Here is a 19,043-nt window from a genome sequence, read left to right on the forward strand (position 1 = left end):
TTAAAAGGATATTATTGTCACAAAGGAAGTGCAATGAAGCTTCACCAGACCTGTCCTTTGAAGAGAGAATGGAGAAAATGGTCCTGCATTCTCTAGAGTTTGGAAGAATGATAGGTGATCTTGTTGAAATCTACAAAATACTTAAAGCGATCGGGTAGATGCAGGTCAAGAGGTTTCTCCTAGTTGGGGAGTTTAATACCATGGGACACAATTTCAAAATAAGGAGGAAGCCACTTAGGACCAAGATGAGGAGAAATATTTTTACTCAAAGGATTGTGAATCTTCGGAATTCTCTATCCCAGAGGTCTGTGGAAGTTTAGCCATTGAGTGTATTTAAAGCAGAGATAGTCAGATTTCTGAGTGTCAATGATGTAAAGAGATATCGTGATAGTGTGAGAAGATGCCATTGAAATAGGTGATTAGCCATGATCCTATTGAATGGTGGAGCAGGTTTGATTGGTTGAATGGCCTACTCCTGTCTCTATGTCCTGATGTTTCTTTGTTCCTAGAAGGTATTGGATAAATATTTTAAAAGAAAATGGTTACGGGGAAGAACAGATGGGTGAGACTAGCTCACAGAGCCAACATAGGCATAATGGGCCAAAAAGCCTCCTTTGGTGATATTTGATTGTATGATTCTATTTTTTACTTGGACCCATAACCTAATAGAAAATCTGTTCGTCCAAATATAATCAAGCAAAATATTTTAAAAATAAAGTTAAAGACAAACCTGGCTATTACCAAAATCAATAAACATTTTGAAAACAGGATATTAAAAAAATGTATGGAACATTTTCTGCAATGAATTAAAAGACAGCCACTGCTACTGACTATCCACAAAAATTGGCAGGTTTCAGATTGCATGTAAGAAAATGATTCAGCAAACATAAAATAAGCCAATATAAGAGATAACTGCTAGTTACTGTTGTCATACACAATCCCCAGTCTTTAAGATTGCTATCCGTTTCCCTCTGCAGCAGAATTGCATACTACCTTTGATGAAGGGTAAATTATGTTTAATTAATTTGCTAGTTTTCTTCAAAGATGTAACAAGCAAAGTAGATAATGGGGATCCTGTGGATGTAGTTTATCTGGACTTCTGGCAAGTGTTTGATAAAGTGCCACTCAGAAAGTTAAAACACAAGGCTAGATCACATGGGGTTAGAGGGAGTAATTTATTAGCTTGGATAGAAGACTGGCTGGCGGACAGAAGACAAGAGTCGGGATAAATGGGTCTTTCTCTGGAAGGCAAGATGTAACTAGTGAGGTGCCACAGGGTTCGGTCCTTGGGTCCCAATGATTTACAATCTATATTAATGACTTTGATACAGGGATAGAAGGTCTATAGTCAAATTTGCAGTTGGCACAAAAATAGGTGGGACAGTAAATTGCAATGAGGAAATAAGAACCTTACAAATGGATATGGATAGGTTAGGAGAGTGGGCCAAAAATGTGGCAGATGGAGTTTGACGTAGATAAATGTGAGGTTGTGCATTTTGGGCGGAAAAATGGGAACACAACTAATCATCTAAATGGGGAGAGACTTCGGGGTGCTCTGATGTAGAGGGATCTGGGTGTTCTCTGTCATGAGTCACAGAAAACTAGCATGCAGGTACAGCAGATAATAAATAAAGCAAATTGAATGTTGGCATTTATAGCTAAAGGAATAGAGTATAAAGGTAGAGAAGTGTTGTTACAACTATACAAGGCATTGGTGAGACCGCACCTGGAGTATTGTGTATAGTTTTGGTCCCCTTATTTGAGGAAAGATGCAGTGGAATTGGAGGCAGTTGAGAGCAGGTTCACTTGATTGATTCCAGACATGTGGGGTTTGTTGTATGAAGAGAGATTGAGGAGTTTAGGCTTATACTCTCGAGAGTTTAGAAGAATGAGGGGAGAACAAATAGAGGTATGCAAGATGTTAAAAAGTATAGATGAAGTAGACGTGGTGCAGATGCTTCCTCTTGTGGGGCATTCTAGAATGAGAGGTCATAGTCTCAGGATAAGGGGTAGTAGATTTAAAACAGAGATGAAGGTAAACTACTTCTCCCTAAGGGTTGTGAATCTGTGGAATTCGCTATCGCAGAGTGCAGTGGATGCTAAACAGTGAGTAATTTGAGGAGCTAGACAGATTTTTAATTAGTAGGAGTTGAAGGGTTACAGAGAATGTGCAGGACGGTGGAGTTGAATGTAGTAGGTTCGAGAGACTAAATTGCCTGCTCCTGCTCCTAGTTCTGATGTTCTAAGAAAGAACTACTCTGTCTGATTTTACCATTCAACTCTTGATTTGTAGCCATGTAGGTAACAACACCTCAAGCACAAATATGGGTTCTTGATTAATAAGGGGATTTCTTGATTAATATGGAGATCAGGGTTTATGGTGAGAAGGCAGGAAATGGGGATGAGGAACATATGATCGAATGGCAGAGCAGACTCAATGGGCCAAATGGCCTCATTTTGATCCAACATCTTATGGTCTACCTCTCCAGCATACTGAGCCACAAATATATGTTCATTATGGTGACTACCAATGCCTTCTCCATTGTTAAAAAATTGTGCTGAGATTGTCCATTTGATAGCACAGTATTTTAAATTTATTTTGCACACTTGTGCATAATCTAAAAAAGGACATCTTGTGAGTGACCTTTTGGACTGTCAAATCTGCAAGCAGCTTACAGGAAACATTAGTGACTATCCATATGATGATCTTAACTATACACCATTTCTGGTAAAGAGCTAGTCTCTTTTCAAAGCTTTCTCAAACTGCCTCATCTCTGACCATCATCTCTTCTCAATCATGTGCTGCACTCAACCTGTTTGATTATGTCTTCAATGTTCGTGCTCCCTCTTCCACACCCCTAACTCCTCATGAATATCTCTAGCAGAATTCAATATCAAGGCATTGGTATGTATTTCTAAGTGCAACATTTGTAATTTATGTATTTCTATCTATTAGTGTGAGTATATGTTTAAAAGGTGTTCATACATTTAATTAAATGTGTTGCAGAGAATGCTCATGTGGAAAGCCAATATCAGTAACATATGTGCCATTTGTGCGAACAAACAAATAATGAAATGTGTAATTGAAGTTGCAGTAAAAGTTGATTTTGAGTTAACAAGATGGATAAAGGTCAAAAGAGCAGTGAAACAAGGCTGCATTCTACATCACCCAATTTTTGTATGACATTTCAAACACAATAATCCTGAAGTTAGATTGAAGGTCAATAAGAAATGACAATGTACACAATGCCAATGATCCATTACTAATTGAAAAATAGAAATTACATGAGATATTTGGGAGGTAAATTTGATCAGCTTTGCATTTTTTGTATTTTTTTTTACAGAATGTCGGCATCACTGGCTAGGCCAGCATTTATTGTCCATCACTAGTTGCCATTATGTTAAGATCCCAGACCAGACCCCACCATTTCTTCGCATACTGGACAAGAACCCCAAATAATGTTTTAACATTTGTGCAATTGTGAGGAAAGGATACTTCACCCAACTGTGATGACTCTGACCGATAGATAGCTTATCTTAAAACGCACTTTAATTTCAAAACAGAATTAACCACATTAACATCAAAGAAAATAGCTTTACTAACATCAGTTAAATAGTTCTTAAGCAAAAGGAAAAACTTGAACAACCCCCGCCGGGTCGGAGAATCCCCGAGGGGCGGCGCGAATCCCGCCCCGCCGCCTGCTGCCATATTCTCCGGTGGCAGTTTTCGGGCGGGGTTCACGCCATGCCGGTCAGGGGCCGTTAGCAGCGGCCCCCCTGGCAATTCTCCGGGCACCGATGGGCCGAGCGGCCGTCCGTGCTTGGCCAGTCCTGCCGGCGTGGGTTACACATGGTCCCACACGGCGGGACCTGGCAGGTAAGTCGGCAGGGGCGGTCCTCGGTGGGGGGGGGGGGGCACAGGGGGGATCCGACCCCGAGGGGGGGGCCCCCAAGGTGGCCTGGCCCGCGATCGGGGCCCACCAATCTGCGGGCGGACCTGTGCCGTGGGGGCACTCCTTCCTTCCGCGCCGGACCCTGTAGAGCTCCGCCATGGCCGGCGCAGAGAAGGGAATCCCCTGCGCATGCGGCAAAATATGACGGCCGGTCTGCGCATGTGCGGAGCCATGCAGGTGGTTCCGCGCATGCACGAGATCACGCCGGCCCTTCGGCGCATGCGGAAACTCGCGCAGTCCCTTCGGCGCCAGCTGGAGCGGCACCAACCCCTCCGGTGTCCACCTAGCCTCCAGAAGTGCGGAGAATTCCGCACTTTCGGGGGCTGCTGACGCCGGAGTGGTTGGCGCCGGTTCTCCCGCCGGCATGAGGACTTAGTCCCCAGAAGGGAGAATCCCGCTGACTATCTATATCTGTTATTAATTCCAATTAAGCAACCTAATACAGTTCAAATGTCACTTATAAAACAAACAGATTACTTGCTTAGCTGTGCAGACACCTTTGGAGAGAGAGACCCTTTTAGGAGCAGAACCATTACATGTCTGCTCAACCTAGCAGCATTTGGCAAAACTACTGTTCAATTTAAAATCCTTTTGTCTTGTCATACACAAATCCTATGGCAAACTACAAAACTACATGCTGGCTCCTCCTATTAATTACATCAGTATCCCACTAATATGTCACATATTTAGCAAGGCTAAATGCAACCCCTTGTCCACAATCTACTTTCCAGGGAATCTCCAGCAACTGAGAAAGCTATACTTGTGCATCGATAGCTTCATAAAAAGTGTAAATATCAGACAGATACATTTGCATTTAATAAACATGAACATTTAATAGCCCCTAAGATAATATTCTGTTCAACCTTCATGTCTCTCTGGAGCGAGGAATGCTTTGTATTATATACAGAGTTCTGTCTGTTATTCTGTACCTACCAAGTCAATGTGTTAAATAATTAGTTAAAGGAGCAAGTTAATTGTAAGGATCCTTGCCCTGCTTCTGTTCCATCTCTCCACTTCCCAAGGTCTTCAGCTACAAAAAGGTCCAATGTGATCCAGGATCCAGCTCAAATTTGACTCACCCTTTGCCAGTGAGCCCCTCCCACAACACTGGCTTGATGTTAATTTGGTCTGCAGTTGAATATCAGGGACTCCTGGAACCTCATTGTTCAGGTGCAAGGCTTGGCACTTTCCAGCACTCATTATAATCCAACTGGCTGGCAGCTCCCCAAGGTGGGACATCTTCCCAAGACAGGGATGGAAGTCTCACATTAAAGTAAGTAAAGCTGCTGCCAGCATCAATTGCTGCAGAGAGGTTGTCAGGTTCATGGGCTGGCTCCCCATTGACTTTATAGCTGGAGGCCTGGGGAACCATGACACTCCGTAAAATCCAGTTCATGAGTTCAATTCCCACCATGGCTGCTTGGGAATTTAAATTCAGTTAGTAAATCTGGAATAAAATGGTGGATCAATGAATAATGATTGTGAAACCAGAGGATAGTACAAAAAAAATCTGGGCCTGAAGTTTCCATCACTCCGCCGGGTGCACGCACAGTCCAAATGTTCATAAAATTGTGCACCACGCATGCGTGCAATATTGAGATCGGTGGGTACGAGCAAGAGTTGGAGCTGTGCCTGCTGACAATTCTAGGGCCAGTTAAGGCCATTAAAAAAGCCTATTAACACAGATTTGAGGTTGCCCGTTCAATTCTGCACTGGTCACAAAGGCAAAAAGAACAGGCGAGCGTTACTTTTTTATCAATTTGTCATCCAAGGTGAGATAAAAGGCTCCTGGAGCACAAGTACTTCCATTTTATTTGTGATTTTGCTGTTGTCATATTTCTGAGTTTTGCCCCAGATTTCCTTTTGATTGCGCTGTAACAAAGTAGATCAGTCTGTACAAACCATGGGAAACACTGATGCTTCCAAAAGATATTGGTCTTGAAAATCCACAGCTATTTGGCACATTGCCACTGTAATTATATGGGGAGGATATGGGGGTTGAGCAGAGGGTCAGGAATATCTGAATGTCAGACTCTCCGTGACCCATGCTTTCATTATGACGCAGCAGGTTTGTCACCGGAGGTGTCCGAACTGATTCAGCAGTAGACATAGAATATGATTAGATACCTGCATAATTAAAACTAGTTTTTAAAAAAAGGATTCCATATAAAAGGGAGCAAACACACTTTGCTTGCAGCCCCCAGCCCCATCCCTCACACACGCCCTTGTGCCACCTCAGCTGGTCAGTCCAGAGTTGCAGAAGCAGGAAGACTAGATGCAGTCTTGATGGAATTGGTGTTGGAGTATTCTGCTCTCTGGAGTTCAGTACGTTACAGGTTCAAGTACCACTCCAGAGAGTTGAACATGGAGACTTACAGTGTCATGCAGCCTTGAGGAAGTGTTGCAATGTCTGTAGTGCCAATGTTCAAGTGAGATGTTAATCTGAGACTATGTCTACCCTCTCTGAATGATGCAAAAGATCCAACATGCTGCTTACGGGATCTTGTTGTGCATAAAGTGGCTGGCCGGCTCAGTTTCCACATTATCGTAGTGACCATACTTTAGAAAGCGGTGAGGCACTCTGGAACATCTTGACTTCATGAAAGTTGTCGAAATGCATATTCATTATTCTTTCTTTCTTCACTGATGTAAGTTTATGGAGGGAATTCTCGCCCCAATTCTTTTCTCCTCTCCTCACCCACAGCTTCCTCACTGTTGCCACAAAAGGTAAGATCTTCTGCCTGTTCACACGGGCAAGATCTTCCGGACTCGTCAACAGCACCCCCCCGCCGTGGATTTCCCAGTGAAGTGGGGTGGATTCAATGGGAAATCCCATTGACAGTGGCAGGATTGAAGGTCACCTTGCCGGCCAACAGTGGGCCGCCGTGAGACATGCCGGGGAGGCCTGAGAATCTTGCCAAAAGTTCAGTTGGCACAGTGGTAGATGCTGGGCAGGACCTGTGAATTTTCATGGCATATCTATGAGCCATTGGAGTGGATTCTCCATTGCCGGCCACCAGAGTGACAGCTGAAAAATAGGATCAGCGCCTAACAATTAACAGCTCCTCACAACAATAAAAAGGGGGTTGATTCAATGGGAAATCCCATTGGCAGCGGCGTGACCAGTTGATCCCGCTGCCGGCCAACAGCGGGCCGCCTCCCGAGAATCACGCTGTGGGAGGTGCTGAAACCCCCTACCCCCGACCCGGTTTACTGTTCCAAGGCCAAAACCTTGGAGGTTTAATGTGGTACTTCACTGTGCTATCGGAGGGATTTATTTCAACAAGTTTCTGCTTATATGATGACACCATCATAAAAATGAAACATTATGCAGCATGTAATAAAACACAAAATACAAAAGAAACATCGGTGTTGAAAATGCTACTTTTGAGATAATGAAATGTTTGGAAGTTAAGGGGCGGGATTCTCTGATCCTGAGGCTAAGTGTTGACGCCGTCGGATATGCCGTCGCGTTTCTCGACGGCGTCAACACGGCCCCAGGATCAGCAATTCTGGCCCATCCAGGGAGCCAGCAGGGCGCTGGAGCGGTTCATGTCGCTCCAGCTGCTGATCCGGCGGTGGAATGGGCGCCGGGAGATGCGCGCATGCGCAGTCCCACAGGTGCGATTTCTGCGCATGCCGGTATCTCCCTTTTCCGCGCATGCACGGTGTCTCTCTTGTCCGCGCCGGCCCCGACCCAACATGCGCAGGAGTACAGGCACCGGCGCGGAAGAAAGGAGGTTGGATCTCCGATCTGCGGAGAATCGTGTCCCGGCGTCAGAGCGGCGTAGCGCGATTTGCGCGGTCCACCGGCGATTCTCCGACCCAGAAGCAATAAATACTGCTATTGTTTAATTTAAATTATTGTGTGCTTTAGAATTGAATAACATATTTCAATGTCTCCACCTCATGAGTGGTAACGTTCTGGGCAGGGGTGTGGGAAAGAAAAGTACAGGGCATTTGTGAGAACCCTCAGAATGCTCATAGCATTTTTAAAAAGTGCTCAATTATTTTTTCCCCAATTAAGGGGCAATTTAGAGTGGCCAATCCGCCTACCCTGCACATCTTTGGGTTATGGGGGTGAGACCCACGCAAATACGGGGAGAATGTGCAAACTCCACATGGACGGTGACCCAGGGCCGGGATTGAACCGGGTCCACGGCACCTTGAGGCAGCAGTGCTAACCACTGAGCCACCGTGCTGCCCAGCATGCTCATAGCTGTAGCTAAATTCTGTATCTTCAATTATGTATGTATTATAACATAGAAAAACTACTTGAACCCTTCCCTTAAACGAGAAAGAATAAATCTCTACAATATAAGGAACACCAAAATTATGTCACCAGACCATTTCCCAAAAAACTTTCAAGGCTGTGAAAAAACTCACCATGGAGAGTGGTACAATAGCACGGATGTCCTTTTGGATCACTGCCAACTCTGTCACCACCTTGTCTGAATCTGGAGGAGGATTTTTTCCACGGTAGTCAACGTGCCACATAATACGTCTTGTCACTGACTGGCTGGTAAAGTTTTCCATCTCAAAGTTCAATTGAATGATTTCATTCGGCTGAAAATTTTCACTGCTAAGAAATTAGAAAGGGAACACAATCAACTTTATTTTAGATTTCGAATTTAATTATCCAAAAACAGCTTTGAGAGTTTGAACTCGTCAATTTATTTAATCATTTTACTTTCTTCTGAATAAAGTTAAAACAGTGCAAAGTCTTAGGTCCCTTTGAGCCTGCTCAGCCATTCATTGTGATCATGACTGATTATCCAACTCAACAGCTTTATCCCACTTCCCCCCCATATTCTTTGATCCCCTTCGCTCTTGTGCTATATCTAACTGCTTTTTGAAAACTTCTTGTGCTCTTAAGGAGCCCACTTCAATTATTTCTTTCACAGAAACTCAAAACCATAGAGCTGACTTTTATGTGGTGCTGTGGCTGTATCCCCATCAGAAATGTCAGGGTCAGCTTGCCTCCATGTGGCCTGGAAATCACAATCTGATTTTATGACCATTAAGCCAGTAATTAGCTCGGAGGGTGATTAATTCCCATTTTGGAAAAAGTCCTGCCCCCAAAAGCTTCCGGACAATTAGATGGCCAGCAGTCCTGTTGTCCCATCATTGCCGGCATGAGTGCTAGCCGCTATTGGTATTGCAAGCAGTTCCCAATGCTGAGGAGCCAGGGAACCACTTAAGAAAATGAGTGGGATGTTTCGCTGGGGCCAGTCTGGTGGGACGCCTGGTGCAAGGGGGCTGGAAGACCAAGTTTAGAGGGACAGTCGTGGGGAGAGCACCTCCATTTCGCACATGGTACCCAATCAAGCCTGACACCCCCCTCCTCAGCGATCAACAAGGAAGCCAGATTCACCGCATGGTTTGCGCAACCCTAGCTGATAAAATATCGTACGAAGTCTTACAACACCAGGTTAAAGTCCAACAGGTTTGTTTCGCTGTCACTAGCTTTCGGAGCGCTGCTCCTTCCTCAGGTGATAAAATATCAGCAGTGGTGCGAGGAAGCACTTAAGTGCCCGCCCCTGCAGCTTTGGTAAAATACCAATGGGTAAGTGATGGGCACAACACCACTGCCATGGCACTCAATATTATGTCTCCCCGTCTGCTAGCCCACAGAAAATTCCATCCATACAGTCTAATCTTCCCTAGTCTTCCATTCCTCCAACAAGGTTTTAAAGTCCAAACTTAACATCGACTAACCACTGAAGTATAGTGTCCAGTTCTGCGTACCACAGATTTGTAAGGGTGTGAAGACTTTAGAGAGTTGCAGAAAAGATTTCCAAGATAGGTTCCAGGAATGAGGAAATTCAATTAGATGGATAGATTTGAGAACTTGGCACTGTTCTCCTTGGAGAAGAATAAGTTCAGAGGAGCTTGAATAAAGATGTTCAAAATCATGAACAGTATATAAGTAGCTGTTATCATTGGCGGGAGGGTCATAAACCACAGAGCACAACGTTTATGTGAATGGCAAAATGAAACAGCAAAATGGGGGGGAAACCTTTTTGCTTAAAGAGTGGTTAGGATTTGCATGCACTGCCTTAGAGGTTGGTGGAGGCAGATTCAATAGTGATTTTTAAAATGGGATTGGATAAGTACGCTGATGCACGATCAATGACCACTAAAGGCGAGGTTGTAGTCCAACTGAAGGCTTTAATAAGCTAGATGTTTCCCCCAGCAGCTCAGGTACAGAATGAAGGCCGCTGGGGCAGCACGGGTTCTTATACCCCGCCTAGGAGGGCGGAGCTACCATACATCCGAACCAATAGAAAGCATACAGCCTATCAGGTACCGTAATACCTATAATACCACATTCACCCCCTGTTAAAAAACGAGTCCGGCGGGGTTGGTGGCCTGAAACTACAAAACATGGCAACGTGGTAGAATTAGTTATCGAGGTACCGTAATACCTCCGTACAGTGTTTTGTAACTATTTACAATTCTGATAGCTATGTACATTTGATGGATTACATTTACAATTTAAAATGGAGCAATCAATTTACAGTTTACAGTCTACAATTTAAAATGAAGCAATCAGTCGATCGGGGGCCCTGGTCGTCCTCTGTGATCGTTGGAGCTTCGGCGGTGACTCCGGTGGAGGCGCGGGCATCTGTGACTCCAGGAGCGTGGCTTCGATCTCCATGGCAGCTTCGACACCCCTAGACGGCGCTGGTCGGGAAAACGGTTGACCTGGGAAGGGAGCACCTGCGGGGAGCGTCGGTGGGTGGGGGGCCTAGACGGGGCCGGCGGAAGGACCGATCCTCCTGTAAGGTGCTGCGGTGGAGGGGAGAGTGGGACTGGTGGCTGGGGTGTGCGGGGGGTTCAGGCGGGCGCCAGGTCTTGTAGGGAGACCGTATCTTGTCGGCCGTCGGGATACGTGACGTAGGCGTACTGGGGGTTAGCATGGAGCAGATGGACCATCTCGACCAACGGGTCCGACTTGTGCATCCCCATGTGTTTTCGGAGCAGGATGGGTCCGGGTGCTGCCAGCCAGGTCGGGAGCGAGGTCCCAGAGGAGCACTTCCTGGGGAAGACAAGGAGACGTTTGTGAGGTGTCTGGTTGATTGTGGTACAAAGCAGTGACCGGATGGAGTGGAGGGCATCCGGGAGGACTTCCTGCCAGCGGGAGACTGGGAGGTGCCTGGACCGTAGGGCCAGTAGGACGGTCTTCCAGACCGTTCCGTTCTCCCTCTCTACCTGTCCGTTACCCCGGGGGTTGTAACTGGTCGTCCTGCTCGAGGCGATGCCCTTGCTGAGCAGGAATTGACGCAGTTCATCGCTCATAAAGGAGGACCCCCTATCACTATGTATGTAGGCGGGGAATCCGATCAGTGCAAAGATGCTATGGAGGGTTTTGATGACGGTGGTTGTGGTCATGTCGGGGCAGGGGATGGCGAATGGGAGCCGGGAGTACTCGTCAGTCACGTTCAGGAAGTACGTGTTGGGGTCGGTGGAGGGGAGGGGGCCTTTGAAGTCCTTGCTGAGGCGTTCAAAGGGACGGGAAGCCTTTATCAGGTACGCTTTCTCTGGTCGGTAGAAGTGCGGTTTGCACTCCGCGCAGATTTGGCAGTCCCTGGTGGCTGTCCTGACCTCGATGGAGTAGGGCAGGTTGCGGGTCTTGACAAAATGGAAAAAGCGAGTGACCACCGGGTGGCAGAGGTCCTCGTGGAGGGTTCTGAGGCGGTCCACTTGTGCGGTGGCACATGTGCCGTGGGACAGGGCGTCAGGAGGCTCATTTAGCTTCCCGGGACGATACAAGATCTCGTAGTTGTAGGTGGAGAGTTTGATCCTCCACCGCAAGATCTTGTCGTTTTTTATCTTGCCCCGCTGTGCATTATCAAACGTGAATGCAACCGACCGTTGGTCCGTCAGGAGAGTGAATCTCCTGCCGGCCAGGTAATGCCTCCAATGTCACACAGCTTCTACTATGGCCTGGGCCTCCTTTTCGACTGAGGAGTGGCGGATTTCAGAAGCATGGAGGTTACGAGAGAAGAAGGCCACCGGTCTGCCCGCTTGGTTGAGGATGGCCGCCCGAGCTACGTCGGACGCATCGCTCTCGACCTGGAAGGGGAGGGACTCATTGATGGCGTGCATCGTGGCCTTTGCAATGTCTGCTTTGATGCGGCTGAAGGCCTGGCGGGTCACTATCGACAGGGGAAAAGCTGTGGATTGGATCAGGGGACGTGCCTTGTCCGCATAGTTGGGGACCCACTGGTAGTAGTAGCTAAAAACCCCTGGGCAACGCTTCAGGGCCTTGGAGCAGTGAGGGAGGGAGAACTCCATAAGGGGGCGCATGCGTTCAGGGTCTATAACTCCATTTCGCACTACATAGCCGAGGATGGCTGGGCGGTCAGTGCTAAACACGCATTTATCCCCGTTGTATGTAAGGTTAAGAATTTTTGCGGTCTGGAGAAATTTTCGGAGGTTGGTGTCGTGGTCCTGCTGGTCATGGCAACAGATGGTGACATTATCGAGATACGGGAATGTTGCCCGTAAACCGTACCGGTCAACCATTCGGTCCATCGCTCGTTGGAAGACCGAGACCCCAAAGGGAACCCTTAAGAAGTGATAGAGTCGCCCATCTGCCTCAAAGGCAGTGTATTTGCGGTCACTAGTGCGGATGGGGAGCTGCTGGTAGGCGGACTTGAGATCCACCGTGGAGAAGACCTTATAATACGCGATCCTGTTTACCAGGTCGGATATGCGGGGGAGAGGGTAAGCATCCAGCTGCGTAAACCTGTTGATGGTCTGACTGTAGTCGACGACCATCCTATGCTTCTCCCCGGTCTTTACCACCACTACTTGAGCTCTCCAGGGGCTGTTACTGGCTTCAATGACCCCTTCCCTCAGTAGCCTTTGAACCTCTGACCTAATAAAGATCCGGTCCTGGGCACTGTACCGTCTGCTCCTGGTGGCGATGGGTTTGCAATCCGGGGTGAGGTTCGCAAACAGGGAAGGCGGATCGACCTTAAGGGTCGTGAGGCCGCAGACAGTAAGGGAGGGCATCGGGCCGCCGAATTTGAAGCTTAGACTTTGGAGGTTACACTGGAAGTCTAAACCCAGGAGTGTAGCCGCGCAGAGGTGGGGGAGGACGTAGAGACGGAAATTTTTGAACTCCCTTCCCTGGACTGTGAGGTTTGCTACACCAAACCCCTTTATCTCCACTGAGTGTGAACCAGAGGCCAGGGAAATTTTTTGATTAACGGGGTGGATGAGGAGAGAACAGCGCCTTACCGTGTCAGGGTGTATGAAGCTCTCCGTGCTCTCAGAGTAGATTAGGCAGGACGTCTTGTGCCCGTTGATGAATACGGTCTTTGTAGCAGTTGAGAGTGTTCGAGCCGGGACTGATCCAAGGTCACCGAGGCTAATCGCAGCAGTTGAGAGTTCTCTTCGGGCAGTGCGTGGTCAGCCGAGCTGGGGTCCTGGGGTTCATCCAAGATGGCGGCTCCCATTGGTCGCACGTGGCTGGGGCTGCACAAAATGGCGGCGCCCATCCCTCCAACGTGGCGTCCGCGGAACAAGATGGCGGCGCCCGGGGTCCGCACGTGGCCCTGGAATATGAAGATGGTGGCGACCGCTGGCCGCATGGAGACCGTGGAGAAGTTTGTGGTTGCGGTCCGCATTCACTGCTGGAGACCGCGGCAACCGCACGGGCCTGACATACCCCCACGAAATAGCACTTTTTGCCGCATCCCTTGCAGGTGGATGCGCGGGCCGGGCAGCACTGGCGGGGGTGCTTGGCCTGCCCGCATGCCAGGCCGCCTTGCAGCGCAGGCCTCTGGGGGGATGGGGGAAGTCTCGGGGTCGGCAGCGGTGGGGTTCCAGGCTGCCCAGGGGGCTGCCGCGCGGTCGGGAATGTAAGCGCGGTGTTCCTGGAGGCCACGTCCAGGGAGACTGCAAGGGCCCGTGCCTCCCTGAGACCCAGAGTGTCTTTTTCTAACAGTCGCTGGCGGATTTGTGAGGATAGCATACCTGCCACGAAAGCGTCCTGGACTAAGAGTTCCGTGTGTTCACTCGCCGAAACTTGCGGGCAGCTGCAGCTTCTCCCCAACACCAGGAGTGCACGGTAGAATTCTTCCAGCGATTCCCCAGGGGTTTGTCGCATTGTTGCAAGCAGGTGCCGGGCGTAGACCTGGTTTATATGGCGAATATAGTGTCCTGTTAGAAGCTCTATTGCTGCATCGAAGTCTTCCGCTTCCTCGATGAAGGAGTAAATCTCCGGGCTCACCCTTGAGTGCAGGACGTGCAGTTTCTGCTCTCCCGTGAGTGTGTTTTCGGCCGTCCCGAGATACCCTTTAAAGCACGCCAGCCAGTGCTTGAATATTGCCGCTGAGTTCGCTGAGTGGGGGCTGAGTTGCAGACAGTCCGGCTTGATTCGGAGCTCCATCCTTTCTTCTTAAAAAACTAGCTTATTAAACTGATGCACGATCAATGACCACTAAAGCGAGGTTGTCGTCCAACTGAAGGCTTTAATAAGCTAAATGTTTCCCCCAGCAGCTCAGGTACAGAATGAAGGCTGCTGGGGCGGCACAGGTTCTTATACCCCACCTAGCAGGGCGGAGCTACCATACAGCCTAACGAATAGAAAGCATACAGTTTCCACCAATGGTGCTTCAGCCTATCAGGTACCGTAATACCTATAATACCACATACGCGAAGAACAAAAAAATTACAGGACTACAGAGAAATATAGGTGGAGTGGGACAAGCTACTTTGGTCTTGCAGAGAGCCAGCATGGACACGACAGGTGGAATGATCTCCTTTAGTGCTGTGACAAATCTATGATTCTACTTCCTGATATACCCATGGCTGGATTTTATTGGCGTCGGGAAGACTCCGTGGACATTCAAAAATGGTGGACAGTATCGGGATGCAGAAGAAATGGCGTTATTTCCAGCAGATTCAATGTTTACCATAGGGGGAAAGGAGCAGGGTATGAACCATGCAGGCAGAGTGCCCGCTCTCAGCAGTGTCATTTGAACTCAGTGCTGAAACCCCATTTTGGCTGTTGCTATGCCACAACCTGCGGCGCAGGAGTCACAAATTAAGGAAGTAGGCATAAACATTCTTGAAGGGTAGATAAATTCTGTGCAACTGTCATGATGTACAGTTTATATTTCCCCTTTTCTTGAAATTAAAAAAAAAACAGGCTGAACAGCTGTTAGAGTTTTAAAGAAAACCTCTGCTTTGATTGACATGCCATCTGCTGCATGTTAGAAAAACAGTAGCATCTGCTCACGAAATTTCAATAGAATTCTTTATTGACATCTTGCCAAGAGCTACTATTATATCATTAAAAATGGTTGGCTGAGTTTCAAAAGTTACAATTATTTCAGCATTGGGTTCTGAGTTCATTATCTGAGGAATCGTGAATGGGTCTGAACGTTGTGCAGTCATCTGCAAACATCCCACTTGTGACTTTATGGTGGAGGGGAGGTCAGTTATGAAGCAGCTGAAGTTGGGCCCAGGAGTCTATCCTGAGGAACTCCTGCAGTTATGTTCTGGAGTGGAGATGATTCATCTCCAACCACCTTTGTACCAGTGGAGAGTTTTCTCGCTGTTTCCCATCGACTCTAGTTTAGCTAGGACTCCTCGATGCCATCCTGAGTCAAATGCTGCCTTGATGTCAAGGGTAGTCACTCTCACCTCACCTCCGGCATTCATCTCTTTTGTTCATGTTTGAACCAAGGCTGTAATGAGGTCAGGAGCTGAGTGACCCTGGCAGAATCCAGGATGATGGAGAGCAGACAGATTGGGCGGAAATTGGTTGGGGTGGATTTGTCCTGTTCCTTGTGTACAGGACACACCTGTTTGTCAAGCTGGGACAAGAACAAATCCAGCATTTACACTGATTCAATATTACTTGGAAGCATAAATGCAACCAAACTGCACATTCAGATCTCAGACTAATATTAAGGTGTTAGAGCACAGAGATACTGCAGTATAAACATGTGGCCAAATTTCAAGATGATACCTTCGATCTTGGCATCCCTTAAATGGATTGGTCAACTGGATGGTCAGGCAATTCAGCATTAAGAAAAGGCTACAGCACATATTTCAAGGTGCACAAAAGGCTTTGACAGGAACAGACAATGAGTGTGATTTAAATCTTGAAAAAAAAAATCTGGCTTGATGTGATCTCTGAACTATTGTAAAAATTTTCAAAAAGAAATGTTTGAAAATCCAAGAATATATCGTCCAATTAAAGTTATATGGAGTGGAATTTTCCATCCCCCCCCCACCAGTGTGATACCCCACCAGGCGGGATTCTCTGATCCTTAGGCTAAGTGTTGACACCGTCGTAAACAACGTCGCGTTTCCCGACGGCGTCAACATGGCCTCAGGATCAGCAATTCTGGCCGCTACAGTGGGCCAGCATGGCACTGGTGTGACCCATGTAGCTCCAGCTGCAGATCCCCGGCATCAACTGGGCGCCGTGATGTCCGCGCATGTGCAGTGGCACCGGCGCCAATGCGCGCGTGCGCAGTGGCACCGGCGCCAATGCGCGCATGCGCAGTGGCTCCCTTCTCCGCCCCCACCCTGACGCAACATGGCATACGGCTACAGGGGCCGGCGCGGAAGAAAGGAGGCCCCCAGCCCGAGAGGCCGGCCCGTCGATTGATGGGCACCGATCGCGGGCCAGGGCACAGCGGTGGCCCCCCCAGGGTCGGACCCCTCCACAGGCTGCCCCTTCAACGCCGAGGTCCGACCGGGTAAGACCAGGTTAGAATGGTGGCGGCGGGACTCGGGTTTTTTGTTACGGCCGCTCGGCCCATCCGGTCCGAGAATCGCCGTGCGGGCCCCTTAGGGCCCCCCGCGCTGACCACGCCACGCCAATGGCGCCGATTCTCCGCTCTGTGGAGAATCTCGTCCCGGTGTTGGGGCGCGATTCGTCTCGGTTGCGGCGATTCTCCGGCCGAGCCCCGGGCTGAGAGAATCCTGCCCTCCATTCCTGTTGAAGTCAATTGTGTTTTGGTTGGCTTGCCGCATTTTACGGTCCACCCCTGCCAGAACGGGGCTATAAAATTGTGCCCATGGTTCTGAAAATTTAATTTTGTAATACATTTTTGTATTACACCATCACCAAAGATAAAAATAAAATAAATTCTTAGAATAAATTTCTATAGCACACCTAACGTAATAAAACGGCCCAAGGTGCTTCAAAGCAGTGTTTTAAAGTAAAATTAGACACCGGATCACATACGGTGATATAAGGTCAGATGGTCAAAGGCTTGTTCAGAGATGGGTTTCAAGCAATGTTTTAAAGGAAGAAAGCAGGGTGGAGAGTCAGAAAGGTTTAAGAGAATTATGTAGAATCTAAGGAAGAGGTTTTTTGTCCCAAGTGTTTCCTTGTAGATGTTTATACTTCACATGTGCATAATTAAGTTTTCCCATTCTGCCCATTTTTTTCTATTTCCTTCTTTCTCATGTGTGCATCCAGCCTCCCCTTCAATCCGACAATCCTGCCATCGGTTTTAGCTACAACACGTGGCAGCAAGTTTCACATTCTCACCACTCTCAGTGTAAATAAATTCCTCCTGATATTTTTACTGAATCTGTTCATGGCGAACTTGTATTTCTTTAGTCCACATTCACGCTATTGATTGCCTCATAATCTTATGGATCTCGATCAAGTCTCCTCTTTGTCTTTTCTGTTCCAGAGAAAGCCTGATCAATCTTTCCTGATAGTTGAATTTTTTAATTCTGGTAACATCCTTGCAAATCTGGGGCATCATTCTCCGACCCCCCGCCAGGTCGGAGAATCGCCGGGGGCGGGCGTGAATCCCGCCCCCGCTGGTTGCCGAAGTCTCTGGCACCAGAGATTCGGTAGGGGCGGGAATCGCGCCGCGCCGGTTGGCGGGCCCCCTGTGCGATTCTCCGGCCCGGATGGGCCGAAGTCCCGGCGATAAAATGCCTGTCCCGCTGGCGTAAATTAAACCACCTACCTTACCGGCGGGACAAGGCGGCGCGGGCGGGCTCCAGGGTCCTGGGGGGGTCGCGGGGCGATCTGACCCTGGGAGGTGCCCCCACGGTGGCCTGGCCCGCGATCGGGGCCCACCGGTCCGCGGGCGGGCCTGTGCCGTGGGGGCACTCTTTCCCTTCCGCCTCCGCCACGGTCTCCACGATGGCGGAGGCAGAAGAGACACCCTCCACTGCACATGCGTGGGAAGCTGTCAGCGGCCGCTAACGCTCCCGCGCATGCGCCGCCGGGAGATGTCATTTCCGCGCCAGCTGGCGGGGCACCAAAGGCCTTTTCCGCCAGCTGGCGGGGCGGAAATTCGTCCGGCGCCGACCTAGCCCCTTAAGGTCGGGGCTCGGCCCCCAAAGATGTGGAGCATTCCGCACCTTTGGGGCGGCGCGATGCCCGTCTGATTTGCGCCATTTTGGGCGCCAGTCGGCGGACATCGCGCCGTTTCCGGAGAATTTCGCCCCCTTTCTGTAGTGTGGAGACCTGGGGCGAAATTCTCCGGAAACGATGCGAAGTCCGCCGACTGGCGCCCAAAACGGCGCAAATCAGACGGGCATCGCGCCGCCCCAAAGGTGCGGAATGCTCCGCATATTTGGGGGCCGAGCCCCAACCTTGAGGGGCTAGGTCGGCGGCGGACGAATTTCCGCCCCGCCGAATATCCGGTGCCGGAGACTTCGGCAACCGGCGGGGGCGGGATTCATGCCAGCCCCGGGCGATTCTCCGACCCGGCGGGGGGTCGGAGAATCTCGCCCCTGAACTACATACAGAGGTGCAAGTGTGGTGTAACAAGATTTTAAATAAATAGCATTGCCTCCATGGTTTTGTCCTCCTTTCCTCTAGAAATTAACCCCTTTGCTTTGCGCTAATCAGCTTGTATTGGTATTTTTAACAATTTATCTATTTCTAGACAAGCAAGTATACCTTCAAAGGTAAGTATTTATCCCGGGATTGACAGACTGTGCTTCCACCATATTTTTAGGCAATACATTCCACGTCACAACAACTTATCACGTGAAAAAGAAGTTTAACCTCTGGTTCTTTTGTTGATCACCTGAAATCCACGTCCTCTAGTTATTAACCTCTTTGCTATTGGAAGCAGTTTC

General features: G+C 48.7%; 1 protein-coding gene across 2 annotated transcripts in view; it reads right to left on the reverse strand.

The window, feature by feature from the left end:
* Window positions 1–19,043, reverse strand: part of tmem132e (transmembrane protein 132E) — a 951,562-nt gene that overhangs the window by 459,856 nt on the left and 472,663 nt on the right. For both annotated transcript variants that reach the window (XM_072469324.1, XM_072469323.1), the window contains exon 4: window positions 8,340–8,535. In XM_072469324.1, coding sequence (XP_072325425.1) covers window positions 8,340–8,535 — 196 coding nt within the window. The remainder of the gene's footprint in view (window positions 1–8,339; window positions 8,536–19,043) is intronic.

The sequence above is a fragment of the Scyliorhinus torazame genome, chromosome 12 (genome assembly GCF_047496885.1).
Source record: "Scyliorhinus torazame isolate Kashiwa2021f chromosome 12, sScyTor2.1, whole genome shotgun sequence".
NCBI classification, from domain to species: domain Eukaryota; kingdom Metazoa; phylum Chordata; class Chondrichthyes; order Carcharhiniformes; family Scyliorhinidae; genus Scyliorhinus; species Scyliorhinus torazame.